At 37.2% G+C, this 14,770-nt stretch overlaps 1 protein-coding gene across 1 annotated transcript in view; it reads right to left on the bottom strand.

Annotated features, from left to right (window-relative positions):
- Positions 1-14,770, bottom strand: part of Sox6 (SRY (sex determining region Y)-box 6) — a 371,334-nt gene that overhangs the window by 59,727 nt on the left and 296,837 nt on the right. Inside the window, exons 11-12 of the mRNA XM_013034148.1 lie at positions 13,386-13,569; positions 10,056-10,243 (exon numbers count right to left, since the gene is read on the bottom strand). Coding sequence (XP_012889602.1) covers positions 10,056-10,243; positions 13,386-13,569 — 372 coding nt within the window. The remainder of the gene's footprint in view (positions 1-10,055; positions 10,244-13,385; positions 13,570-14,770) is intronic.

The following is a 14,770-nucleotide window of genomic DNA, read 5'->3' as shown; positions in this document are numbered from 1 at the left end:
ACATGGCAAGGATAAATTTTAATGTCAAAGATATTAGAAGATATGTGTTCTAATAAGTTAGGTATTAAAAAGATTTATAAAGATGAAAAATCCATCAGGTTTTTTTAATTTGAAAAATATAGCTAACATTCAAAATGTAATTTATATTATTATCTAATCAATTTGCTAGTTACTATAAAATAAATGCTTTAATGTTTCCATTTTAATATCTAATATAATACATTTTGATAGATATATCCCATACTAAATTCTCTGGTTTTTTTTAAAATTAATTTAAAAAATGTGAAAGGATCTTGAGATCCTAAAAAGTTGAGAACAGCTGGTCTAAGAGCTTAAAAAGCTAGGGGGTTAGATCTCCAAAATCCTTATATTACTAAACATGCTTTCTATACATATCTAAAACAGCAACTTTCAGAAGATGTATGTGAAATGGTATGTATGTATGCTTCTGTTAAATTTTAACCCTTTTACTGGAGTAGAAAATTAACTGGCTGTGGCATTTTAACTTAAAATACTTGTAAGCTAAACTAAACATCTAACATTTTTTCAAATCCTTACCTCTATTCTTAAAAAGCATCTTAAATTTTATTAAATCTATATAAATTCTCACCATCTTTTCCATTTAAACTGCAGAGAAGAAAAGAACCAAGCAAGTTTGTTGTTGTTTTTATGAATTAGGCCTTAAACTAGTAGCTAGGCAACCACAGAAGTAGCCCTGACAACAGAAAGAAAGAGAGAGAAAAAAGAAACACCCAACAACTTAATGATTACATTCAGCCAGGAGCTTACATACAGGATGGCATAGTTGTCCAATGTTATCAGTTCAAATACAAAATCCAAAATTAATAAAATTTGCCTTGCTTTTTTCTAAATTTTAGAAAAAAAACCTTCATAGTATAAATACAGCTATTCATTTCAAAGAAACATCCAGAAAGAAGACATGTCTAGGTTAAATTCTTTACCTCATGATTTTAGCATTTACTTCTTTAAGAATGATGCTTGAAACTAAGATGAGTGTCTTGATTTAGATTCTAAGTAAGATAGCCCTATCAATCTCAGAGGTGAAGAGAATGAATGAGATACTAGAGAGAAGAAATGCAGGAACAAGGTGACACAGAGCTGGTCTTAGTTTCCTCATCTGTGAAATGGGAATAGTAACAGCTGTATCCTTGAATTTGGAAAGGTTCAAGGAAGATAATATGTGTGACGTGTTTTGAAGCAAGAACTATAAAAAAAACTCGTAATACCACGTTGTGAAAAATACTACAGCTTTTAAAAACTGACACTTGCTCTGTTTTATACATTATGATGGCTACAATTAAATTTGTCCCCTTAAGTGTAAACTCTCTAATGTGTTCTATTTTCCTTATAGGACAAGTTGTTTTCCTGGAGCAGATTGACATAGGAGAGCACTGTGACTGAGCACGTTAGGCAACTGTTCACAACAATGGTAACTCTGATTGGTACTATGTACTATGTACACCTTTGAAAACAAGACCTCACTAGCCTATATTAGGAGCTGTAATAAGAAGCTCATTCATTCTAAACACATTTTGCTAAATAATTTGCTCACAACTCCGTTTCACTTATTGTTATATGGCTATATTGATCTTCTGTCTAAACCAATCCTGTCATGCAACAATGAATATCTGAATCAATTGTATAAATAACAAGAGCAATGGCAATTGGCAATGGGAAGCAGAAAATATACAGTATGTGTTTCTTTTCCAATAAGAAGGAGCATTGTTACATTTATGCATCCCTGATGTACTATTCTCATATTTTGCAAAGTATGGATGAGGAAAGAGAATCTACACTTGTACAAGTTAAACAATGGTTGTTTTGAAGTAGAAACAAAGTTTTGCCTCAATGATTGTATTGTAAAATTTTGTTTTACTTTATTAAAAAATACCATTTTGCATGAGAAATGTATGTAATTATTAAGCATAAGGTTATGTAGTTTCAAATATCATTGAATTGTTTCTAGGTAAATACATTAAAATGCATTAAATTAGTAGGAACAAAGGTTCCCTAACACACTAACATAATCATATTTTAATATTACTATCACAGTGGTTATGGCCAGAGTCTAGCAAGTAACTAGTATATACAAGCTACTCTAAGAGAAAAACAAACAAACAAACAGATTTTGTGGCTTTATAAAAAGCTCTCTGTTAGTATCTTACTTGCTTTCTTTCTATCCTAAGACATTATGGCCACAAGGAACAATAGGTGACCCATTTGTTACTAGAGATTATCAAAGAGAGAAAAATTAACAAAATTAGCAACACATATGACAAGCTGCCTGATATCTTTAAGTAATAATGAAACTGATATTGATGAAAATGTCTCTTATGCTCAATACATGCTAAGTTCACTTTTCCTCAAAGTGGTCCTTTAAAGAAAGAATAATTGCCTTCATATTAATGATATGGTCATCAGGGTATGATCGTGTACCCTGTAATTCCAGCTACTAGGGAGACAGAGACAAGATGATCACCAGTTTGAAGTCAGCCCAGGCAAAGTAAGTGAAACCTTGCCTCAAAAACATAACACAAACAAAAGAGTACAGCCCATGGTTCAAGTGGGAGAATATTTGTCTAGCATGCACAAGGCTCTAGATTTAATCCCCAGCATATCAAAACACACAGATAGAGAGAGAAATTATGTTCACTGAAACTCAGAAAAGTTAAATAATTTCCTATGGTAACACAATCAGTAAGCAGCATAGGAAGAACTATCAAACAAGACAAATCAACTCCAACTCATGTTCTTACTGATCTGCCGTGAGGCTGTTCATCTGTGGATGCTCCTGCCTAGCCAACTCCTCTGTTTCTCTGTCTACACTTGCACCATCTTATCTTCTATTTCCAGAACTACAGTCCATGGACATCATGGCAGAAAATGAAAAGTACACAGAACACAGGGGACTCAGTGTTTTTCCTGCAATGCAGCTGTTATTTATTTCTTACCTTACTTCCTTCAAACGTTTAAAATTGCCAATGTAAAACTTATTTCTGTATGTAACAGGTTGAAAGATACCAGGAAACTATCAATAAACTGACACTATTCTCTAAGTAGAAATACGACTAAGTAGGATTAGAAACATCAAATCCAAAATGACTGTGGGTATATTAACTAGGTCTCAGTTTGTCTAGCCGTAATTGGAAGCAATTGTACCAAATCAAATGTAATGTTTCCTCCAGTTCTTCCATATGGTACAGCTTTAACCTCACCAATACACTTAAAATGTAGGTGAAGTGTGATAACAGTGATCATTTATAGCTCATTGTGATTCTTTATGTGGTCAACTATTTCTCCTACATATGACAGGAATAACAGCTTAGGCCACATACAATCATCTGCCTGTTGTGAGCAGCTGTGATAGGCAGGTAACCTATCTTACACAAGGCCCATGCAATGAAGTGCCCAGCCTAATCACCAAGTCAGCACCCAAACATCAAGTTTAGGACACATTTTAACATAGATCCATTCATTTAGAGGGCCACCCCTGCCTTATCCTGCCAGATGCCCTTAGTTTAGCTCTGAGGACATTTATAAGCAGCCTTATTAAAATTCTGCTGCATATTGTCATAAAATACTCTCTATCTTAGAGATGTCAAGACAACAAAATTCGGTAAGCAATTAGCTTATAATATGATCTAATTGCACTAATACTCCAACAGGTTGGGATAGCTAGGGTTCTTGGTATGGAAAACTAAAACTCAGAGAAGGGCAGTAAGTGAGCCTTCTGCTGGCAGGACACTTGCAATCTATGAACAGAGGCTATGTTGAAATGATGGAGCATAACGGTTCCTAAGGCGCTGTTACAGTCTACTGTCCCTATAATCTATATAGCTAACAGACGCTAAATACATCATAACACAGCCGCCCAGAACAACTCCATTTTGGTGCCATTCTGGTTGATTAAGCCAACAATATTTCATTTTAAAGTGCAAAAAAAACTGGGATTTGTGTAATAAAGTGAAACATTTCATGGTTTAACTTATGTATTCACATGAACACATAAAGTGAACTTATATGTGTGCCTGTGTAAATATTAACACTGATTAGACACATCAACTCTTCCCTATGTATATTTAATGTGATTAAATGTAACATGTTAACAGTGGACACTGTACTGTACTTCCCAAATTTCCCTATCTCTCAGTTTCAGGGAATGCTATTGGTAGCTAACTCTCAGCTATTGGCCCTGTTTTGGCATTGGCTCAAGCAAAGAAAGTCACCTCAGCCAAAGTCAATTCTTAATGGACACGGCAGTCTCAAATCTTCTCATAGCTTGAGGGCTTAGTTAAGACTGGGTCTTCTTTTGCCCAGTCATTTCCATAGATGGCGATGAGAGTATCTCCAAATAAGCCTACTGCTAACCTCTATATCATGGTTAGGTTCCTGCTTCCCAAATGTGTGCCATCTTCCTTTTTAAAGAATTCCAATTAAGAGTAAGAAGAAGAAGTATATTTAATACATTGTAAGATTTCATGACAGCAACACTGAAAAACTATCTAAAACTGTATTCTGGGTTACAAAGAATTAATTCATAAATTAAACTTATGGATCTTTATATCTAAAGAAATAGGTAATCATTGTAGGTTAGACAATTTTGAAGAGAGTTAAAGTGAATTTGTCATGATCTCTTTTCCAGTCTTATTGTGCATTATATAATTACCTTTTTTGACTCAGAAGAGAATCTGATCGTAAGAAAAAAATAGCAGTGTCCTCATGGAAACTCATGAAATTTAAGATAGTTATTTAATAGTAAAAAAATAGTGTAGCTATCTAACTAGTAAGGATAGATAACTACTATGGATACTAAAAAAATGACTGATATAAAATATAAATTAAAAGAATGACATTATTCAGGAGAAACACCATCTTAATCTCATATCCAAGTGAATTTTTCTTTATTTTATTTTATATTTTGAGTTTTCTTGTTCAACTGATATTCTATCACACAAACAAGGCTTTTTGCTGGTTATTTTGGCCCAGGTTGGTTTCAAACCTAAATCATTCAGATCTTAGCCTCTTCTGAGTAGCTAGGGCTATAGCTACAAGGCACTGCTACCTGACTCCAAACAAATTTAAGAGTTAATGAGAAATATATAATCTGTAGAAGTCAAAGATAATTGTGAATTTTACAGAGTCTACATTTGAACTTCACTTCCAGTTGGTGGTACAAACTCAACAACATGGGACTATGGAATGACTTTAGTTGTCCTCTCAAAATCAAAATGTTGAAGTCCTCACCCAATGTGATAGTAATTGGATGTGGGTCTTTTAGAGATAATTAAGATCAGATAAACCATGAGGGTAGAGCCTCCATTAGAGCATATGATTAATCTCAAGTATACAAAAGTGTATACAATTTAGCACATACCAGAGGACTCACCACACCATGATACGTGTGTTTTCCCATCATATAAGGAATGTAACATGGAGCTACACAAGGTTTCTAAGGAAGTGTGTGCCCCTTCAAATCTAAGGAAAGATGGGGAAAAAACCAAGCTGATGAATTAGCCTAAATCCTCAACACCAATGAAAGGATAAGGAAAATGTTGACTATACACACAAAAGTACTAAAAGCATAGAGTATTATAAAGAGGCTGGAAGAATGTCTCACACACACACAGACACACACACACACACACACACACACACACACACACACTGTTTCAAAAAGGGAGATGAAAAAGAGAGACAGCGAAATATAGGAGCAGGGCAAACTTGTTCAAAGTACATCATATATATCTATGGAATTATCACAATGAGCTCTCTTTTATGCTTTTAATAAAAAATAAAATATATAAATAAAAATGCAACATATGTGCACATATATATGCGCATATACATATGTACATGCACCATACACATTCAGTGTAGCAACTTAGTATAGTGAGAACAGAGTAAAATCAAATTCTTTACTAAGCCTTGGGAAGTCAACATTCTTTCAGAGCTAAGCTTCCTAATCTGTGTGAGGGCTTTGATCACTACATGCTTTAAGAATCCCATCATTTTCCCATCCTACAAAATCCTTTCCAAGCTCTCTTCACAGCTGTCTCTGAGTGTAGACCAATAATAGGTAGGTAAGGGCAAGAATTAGGTTCAGAATGAGCAGCTCTCTGTGTTCTACTGTAATGGGTTGAACTGTACCCTCCAAACAAATATACTCATCTTCATCTGAAGTTCCTGTAGATGTCATCCTATTTGAAATATATATATATATATATGTATGTATATATATATATATTTGTAGCTGAGAGTTAATATATGGTCATGTGGATTTGGATAGATGCTGAACACAGACACACACAGAGGGAAGACAACCATGAAAGAGAGGCAGAAACTACGGAGAAACAGCTGCAGGCCAAGCAACAGCAAGAATCTGTTACAACCATCCTCAGGAGAGGATTCTCCTTTATTGCAGACACCTTGGCTGGTGATTGGCCTCTAGAACTGAGTGTGTGAAAATTTCTGTTGCTTTAAGCTACTCAAAGTGTAACAGAAAGAAAAAAAAAACATCCCTAGGAAATGAATACAACCACATTTCCAGAGTCTCCAGACTGTCACATCACCTACCCTGTTGAGAAGGAAACACAGAAAAACCAAAAGACAGTATCCCACACTCGCAGCTTCTAGGAACTGGGGAAGATACAAGATCTCTTCTGATGAATGAAGACTCTGCCACAGCAGCCATGCCAGAATGAACAAAAAGTGGAATGAAAAAGAGGTCTCGTGACCCTCACTTTCATAGTCTTTACTGAATAAACATATAAATGGAAACATTTAGAAAAATTTACTCTAACACTGTTACCATTACCCATCATGTTATACATTTTGTCCCTATATCATAATCCCTTGCTCCTCTCTAAATAAAAACCTCTCATGGTTCAGCACTGGAAAGGTACTATTTTTTCTTTCTTTTTTTGGCAGTCATGGGGCTTGCACTCTGGGCCTGGACGCTGTCCCTCAGCTCTTCAGCTCAAGGCTAGCGCTCTAGCACTTGAGCCACAGTGCCCACTTCCGGCTTCTTCTGTTTATGTGGTGCTGAGGAATCGAACCCAGGGCCCTCATGCATGTGAGGCAAGCACGCTACCACTGAGCCACCTTCCCAGCCCACCATCTTTAAAAAAAAAATTCATTCTACCAGGCAATCAGAATTTTTCATGCTGTCTCCTACAAGCGTCCCTGAGCTGGGCCATTCTTCCACAGGAACCCTAATGATCTTCTTATACGTAAATGAGATAGATTTACAGCCTGGACAGAACTGACCCGGGGATTCCTGTTATAAGCAGAATAAAGGGCACACAAAATCATATCCCACTGTTCTCTAGGATGCTCTCTCCCGGCCTATGCCTTCATGGGCTCCTGCTACCCCTTCTCCTGCAGCACTCTGGCCTCTCAGCTGATTGCTCTGCTGCCTAGAATGCTCCTCACTAGCTCAGTGCTAGAACTCTCAATGTCACTTTCCAAGAGACCCCTTTCCATTACATCTCAGCCACCCTACAGCTGCCATGTCCCTACTTGCTTGATTTTTCATGGAAAGTTATCCACCTCCATATTACTTTATTTGCTTTATTTCTCTATCATCAGTGTCCCTCTGTTAAAATGTAAGTTCTATGAGGACAAGGATTTTTTATTGTTTTCTTTCTTTTGTTTTAAATTAGTGTATTTTTATATTGTACCGAGTGGTTACAGTTACATGAGTAAGGTAAACAAGTACATTTCTTATCGAGCATTGTTACCTCCTCTTTTGGTTTTCCCCTACCATCCCTTCTCTCCCTACCTCCCCAACTCTACCAATCCCTGACTAGAAGTTGTAAAGTTCATTTTCAACATAGTGTCTTTTACATCTCATTGTTACAATAGGTCAACCTGTATCCTTATTTTCCTTCCCCTCCCCAAATTAGAAAAATGTATAGGGGCTGGGAATGTGGCTTAGTGGTAGAACGCTTGCCTTGCATGCATGAGGCCCTGGGTTTGATTCCTCAGCACCATATAAGCAGAAAAAGCCAGAAGTAGCACTGTGGCTCAAATGGTAGAGTGCTAATCTTGAACTGAAGAGCTGAGGGACAGTGCCCAGGCCCAGAGTTTAGGCCCCAAAACTGGCAAAAATACAAAAAAGAAAGAAAAGAAAAATGTATAAACAAGATGCAGGGCACCATAATCAAATACAGTGACAACAGGGGTTATACCATGAGGGAAGAACAAACAAAAGAAACAAAAAAAAATCGCATAGTACATTACAAATACATTAAAAACAAGAGCAGGAAAGGAAAAAAACCTCTTGTGTCCCTATCTTGGGGTACATTTCACTTAGCATCATCTTTTTTTATTTTTTTGGTTGTGGGGCCTGAACTCTGGGCCTGGGCATTGTCCTTCAGCTCTTCAGCTCAAGGCTAATGCTCTACCACTTGATCCACAGCTCCACTTCTGTTTATGTGGTGCTGAGGAATCGAACCCAGGGCCTCATGTATGCAAGGCAAGCAGTCTACCACTGAGCCACCTTCTCAGCCCTACTTAGTATCATCTTATATAGTCCTATGTACATAGCTTTTTACCTTTTCTGCTTATCCTAGACATATACTAATTATTGCAAATAAGGGAAACCATGGGACCTATGTTTCTTTGGGCCTAGCTTACTTCACTTAATATATTTTTTTCCAAGTCTTTCCATTTCCTAACAAACGGGGCAATGTCATTCTTTCTGATGGCGGCATAGAATTCCATTATATACACACACACACACACACACACACACACACACATCACATCACATTTTCTTGATCCATTCATCTACTAAGGGGCATCTGAGTTGCTTCTATATCTTAGCTATGGTAAACAATGCTGCAATAAACATTGTTGTGCTGGTCGCTTTAGTACGGCCTTGTTTGTGATTGTTAGGGTAATGCCCAAAAGTGGGATTGCTGGGTCATAGGCGAGCTCTATGTGGAGTCTTTTGAGGAACCTCCATACTACTTTCCAAAGTGGTTGAACAAATTTACACTCCCACCAACAATGCAGTAAGGTTCCTTTCTGTCCACATCCCCTCCAGCATCTGTTGTTATTAGAGTTCTTAGTTATAGCCATTCTAACTGGGGTGAGGTGGTATCTCAATGTTATTTTGATTCTTTTATGGCTAGGGAGGTTGAGCATTTCTTCATGTGTCTATTGGCCATCCTTCTTTCCTCTTCAGAGAAGTTTCTCTTTAAGTGTTTAGCCCACTCATTTATTGGGCAGTTGTTTCTTTGAGTATTTGTTGTTGGGGAATTTAATTTTTTGATTCTAAGTATATTATAGATATGAGACCCTTGAGGACAGGAAGCTTTGTTTTAATTCTGAAATCAGAGCGTGAACTCAGGGTCTCGCACTCTTACTCAGCTTGCTTGTTCACAGCTGACACTCTCCCCACTTGTGTCATATCTCCAACCCCAGCTAACCTCATACTGCAAAACTCCAGGTCTCTGCCTCCTGAGTAGTGAGAATTACAGGCACAAGCCACTGGTTCACTGCTGTATCATCACTGCCTGACTATAGTCTATTACTAGATAGATACATATTAGATAGATAATAGATGCTAGATAATTTGCAAAAGCAGAAACAAAAAGGAATGCATTTTACAAACTGCTGTGTGTTATATTTTGCCCAGGTTGACAGGAGACTTAGTATTAAATCAATGGTATAAATTATGGTATCACATCAGCCTTCGTTGTGAACATATACGCTTCTTCTTTTTTAATGCTTGGGTATTCTAATCTCATTCTAATGAAATTATATGTACTCTTTATTATAAGACACCTTTCAGTATTTTTGAATGTGAAAGAAATATACACCCATAGGCAGGTAGGGGGGATGCCTGAGAGGCCATCTCAGTGAAGGGGAAAGTAGTGCTTAAATGAGACATATGACAGGTCTGAGTTAAATACAGGGCAGCCCTCAAGGGAGAAGCCCAGACCCTTGGTTGCTGGGTGACATGTGGGAGCCTGACAAGAGTGAGGGAAAAGGAATCTATGGGTCTAGCAGAGCAAAGAAAGTTTTACCTTTTCATTCCTGCAGTTGTTCAGTCCCACATTATTCATGGAGGAGAGTTTTCCATCAACACCATGTGGCTGTTGCTGCTGTTGCTCCCGCTGGATCTGCTCTCGCATCTTCCGGGCTTCCTGGATGGCTTTCATCACTGTATCCTGATCCCCAAAGAGGGCAGGAGAATTGAGACTGGACAGGATATCTGCATACACAGGATCCATTATTAGAGCTTGTGAGGTTAGACTATAAAGTACTGCTAAGATCTACTCTCCCTTACAGAATATCACATTCTCTCAATAAGGAAGTAGGGGCCACATTTGTGATTTATTAATAAATGTGTACAATACCATGCATAGAGCACAGAAAGTTGGGGGTAGCAAACTTTGCTGGTGCTTTTAGCCTGGGAGGATACTCCAGCACTCCAGAGTATATGGATTCTTCTATCCCTTCTTGTAGATAAGGTCCTAGATACCAAATGTGTGTCAGTTTGGGAGAAAAAGTCTGTTTTGGTGCCATCTACAGTGTATGAACAAGCTTTCCTCCTCTTTGTAGGAGCAATAAAGTTGAAGACAATGGGAGAGCTGTGGAAAGGAGGCGAGATATCTGCCCAGGTTCCTTGTTCTATTTGGTATGTTCGTATAGAAAAGCAATTTCAAGCTTAGCAGAAAAGACCCTGTGAAATTCTGCATGCGTTTTAGTGACATCTGTGTGTGTTTGTCCATGTGTCTACTGCAGGAGAGGGTGAGTGGGAGGAATACACCATGCTCTCCATTCCCCATTGCTGGCTGGTTAATGAAGCATTTTTCTCATCATGTTGCCTCATTTATTTACCAAGAGAAGGACAACTTATTCCCTGCCCCCAACTTGAACACCCACTGCTCTCGGCCCCCCTGTCTTCATGACAGGGAGGCTCTGAGTGGGGGAGTGGTTTTCACCTGAGGATGAGTCCTCAGGTAAAAGTAAATATTTGCAAAAATAAATATTTGCTTTCATTATGATCCAGTCACAGAAGAGGAAACTCAAACTGAAACAAATCATCTTGCATAACTGGCATTTTTACCTTGGATAAAAAGGACACTTTGAATAAGGGTTTCTAGTTTTAGACAACAAAAAAGGCAATTGTTTGATAACTAATAGATTTCAGTTGCTGTAGCATGATCCACTTTTAAAAGGCTTTGCATGAACATTGCATAGTACACATTTTTATCTCATATAGACAGAGGGAAGAAAGGTAATCAGACTACAATCGGGCTTATATCACATGCCTTATGTGTGCCATATGTGTGCAATAATGTCTTTGGATAGGTCGTCTCTGAAAATACTTTTTAAGCACTCAGTTCCTTTGTAGGATCTAGAAAAACCACATCATTTTTTTTTCTCAAGCTTTTCTCAGCAAAAGACCATTTCTGTGCAATATTCTCAGCACAAGAGTGCTGTGCACCCTAAGGTGCTATTACTTTAGCCCATCTGGCTCATGACCTGAAATACACTGGGCTGAAGTATCAGTCCCAAACAGCAGGACCTGTGACATAGTCATTTTTGTCCCTCTCAATGCTCAGTACAGTGAACAAATGCTTTCCAAATAAAACACAGAAGTGCATTCTAAAAGGGCCACTTTCTAAAGCAGGTCTATTATTTATCATTAGGTTAGCTTTTTCTCTCTCATCTGGCAACTTCCAAAATCCCAGCCAAAAGATATTCTTCATATCCATTGATGGGCATGAATCACTTCTTTCTTCCACATGGATACCACTGACTTGCGGGGAAAACCTGTGGGTCTCTGCAACAGGCATCCTGACTTAAAACATGAATAGGCTCCTGTGTAGATTCCAATGCCCTGGATTTCAACAAGGAAGATTGTCAGAGGGTCTCTCAGACTCAGTGCAGCTCGGCAAATATCAAAACTCTGAGATTATAAAAGGAGACTGAGTTATGTATAAGTGGACCTGGGTTTCAGCCCTGGCTCTACTAATAGCTACAGGACTGTATGTAAGCCATTCTACCTGAAAGTACTACAGCTTACTGGACAACAAGGGTAGTAATAACATGCTATCTGATTCATAAAATTATTGTGAAAAATCAAATCAAATAAAATACTCGAGAATGCTGTAAAAACTATAAATGGCTATACTCACACATTTTTAAATCTATTAAATAAAATAATCTTAGCTGGCTTGACACAAGGTAGATAATAATAAACTAGATATAATCCGTAACTCCTTGGAATCTCACCAAAATGCCAGAAGTAGAGCTGTGGCTCAACTGGTAGAGTGCTATCTCCTTAAGCAAAAAAGCTCAGGGATAGTACCTTGGTCATGAGTTCAAGCCCCAGGACCAATGCATGTATGCACGTGTGTGTGTGCGCGCACGCACAAACACACACACACATCCACAAGATATATAAAAAGTATAATAACATTAATGTTGAGAGACTTGACACTTTCTTGTTGAAAAGTACTTTTCATGTTTCTTCCTTCATCTTACATCAACAGGTAAACATGTTGGTACACATTTATTTTTGCTTTTTAAAAAGTAATTGATTTGATTACCTTACAGGGCTAAATACCGTATTTGGCAACTATACATGTATTTTTCTCCCTTAATCTTCATAACAAACTATGAACAATATTATTGCCTAATAGGCACTATGATTCTCCTTTTAAAGCTTAGGAAAACGAGGTTAGAATATTAAATAACTTTCTCATGACCATCCAGGTAGTCAGTAAAGGCTTTAGTTTAGCATGTCTTATTATAAAATCCAAGTTTTCCTCCATAGTTTTCAAGCAAGGGTGTGAATATCCCTAGAGAACTTGCAACATCTATCTCAGGCTAAAGAAGGAAGAGGATCCTTAAGACATAGCTTCCTGGATATTAGTGTTATTTCCTATGTTATTGAAACATATCATCTGTATTTGTCTTAATACAAAACTAATATGAGTAGTGTAAGGTTAAAATTCACATATATTTTTGAAGGGAAAATACAAACCTCCCAGAAATTTTCTTTTACTTTGAGCAGGCGGCTCTGAGGCCAGGTCCTAATGTCTTTGGAGATTTACTTAAGAAACAAAGCTCCAAGGAAATACAGCAAGTACTAGATTTCTGATTTGCTCGATCGACTCATCATCATCTAAAGAGTTCATCTGGCAAGATTTATGTTATGACCTTTTCCAAAAGTTCTGATCACCTAAGACACTACACTGGGCAACATTTCATTAGAAAAGACCAAAGTACTGTCATCTTTTACTAAGCAACAAGTTGGAAACAAGAATCAGTCATCACTAAATAGGTTTGCTTTCTTTTACCTAATTCATAAGTCTCTTCTTGGTGTTGACTTTTCCATTTACCTAAAGAGGATCCTCTTCCCAGGCTTCCTCCAATGGGGCTGGGGATGCTGCTTTTGTTTGGCAGATTGACAGGGCTGGTTTTGCTGGCTGGGAAGAGGTTCTGGGTGGGAGATGTTGGGGATTTCACAGGCTCTGCTGTCTTAGGTCGGGATGAGAGATTCAGAGGCTGTGCTGCTGCCTCATCCTACAAGAATTTAACATAAATAATTATTTTAAAAAAGACAACCGAAGCACATTATCACTTAGTAAGCCACAGTTATTTTACACCTCAGAGACAATGCCACATTCTCCTACAGTAATAACAAAAGAAGCTAATTATCTACCTCCTTGAAGATTCATCAGAAGGAAACCTCATTAATTTCCCTGTGTTATGCTTCTATTTACATTAACTGTGTAGTTGGATCATTCTTTTTGCCAAATTAAAATCTGAATTAGCTCACATTACAGCTTAATTTCCTAATGTGTTTTCAGGGATCTAAATTAACCTAGGGCATTTACAAAGAATTATTTAAAATTTCAGTAGCTCTGTAGTGCTTTTATGTTATTTTCTCTGAAAAGTTCCTGTAACTATAAATAGTGTTTGCAGCTAATTTTTTAATATATATTTTAAATCAAACAATTGCAAGTACTTTAAAAATGGAAACATAAAAAGCTTTCTGATCTCCTGGGCCCCTGCCCACAGAGCCACATGCCACACCATAGCTTCTATGTGGCTTTCTGGGTGTGGGTGCTCTTTGTGGTCTATATTCTGGTCTGTATTCATGTTTAAAATTAATTTTTGCAAAGAGTAAAGACACATTATAATTATGTTTTATATACTATGATATATGCAATTTATTTTTCATGTTTAAAGTGATGTCTTGTTATATTCTTTGCTATATATATTTACAGAATGTCTATTTTAAGACACATCGCCCTCCACACTGAGAACAGTGTTCAAATTTCTGGCTTGTAACTCTAGTATAGCCAGGAACTTGAAAACCCAAATTCCTTGCCTTCATTTTGTCACATTTATTCTACCATAAAATGTCTGGAACAATACTTCTATCATTTTGGAAAATTGGTTGCAGTTTGAACTTATTTATTTAAATGTTTGGTTGGAAGATGTGTGTTACTGTGTTCTGAATCAAAATCATCAGCGAATGTTAACTCCTGTTTCACTTCTGGGAAGGCACCAAGTACTCACTTTTAATGTCATTACTTAAAATATACAATACAGTTTAGTAACAGAACCTTCTTCCCTTTGGTAAACATGTGGCCTCACTCTGGGACTTTGTTTCTTCATTTATAAAATGAAAGCCTCATACTAAATTATCTCTAAGGGCTCATCTAGTACAAATACTACAGATTAAGGGGAAACAAAATGAGATACCATAAAATACTAT

This window comes from Dipodomys ordii, unplaced genomic scaffold (genome assembly GCF_000151885.1).
Source record: "Dipodomys ordii isolate 6190 unplaced genomic scaffold, Dord_2.0 Scaffold183, whole genome shotgun sequence".
NCBI lineage: Eukaryota > Metazoa > Chordata > Mammalia > Rodentia > Heteromyidae > Dipodomys > Dipodomys ordii.
Note: the sequence above shows the minus strand (reverse complement) of the source record. Positions and strands in the feature narration are given on the sequence as shown.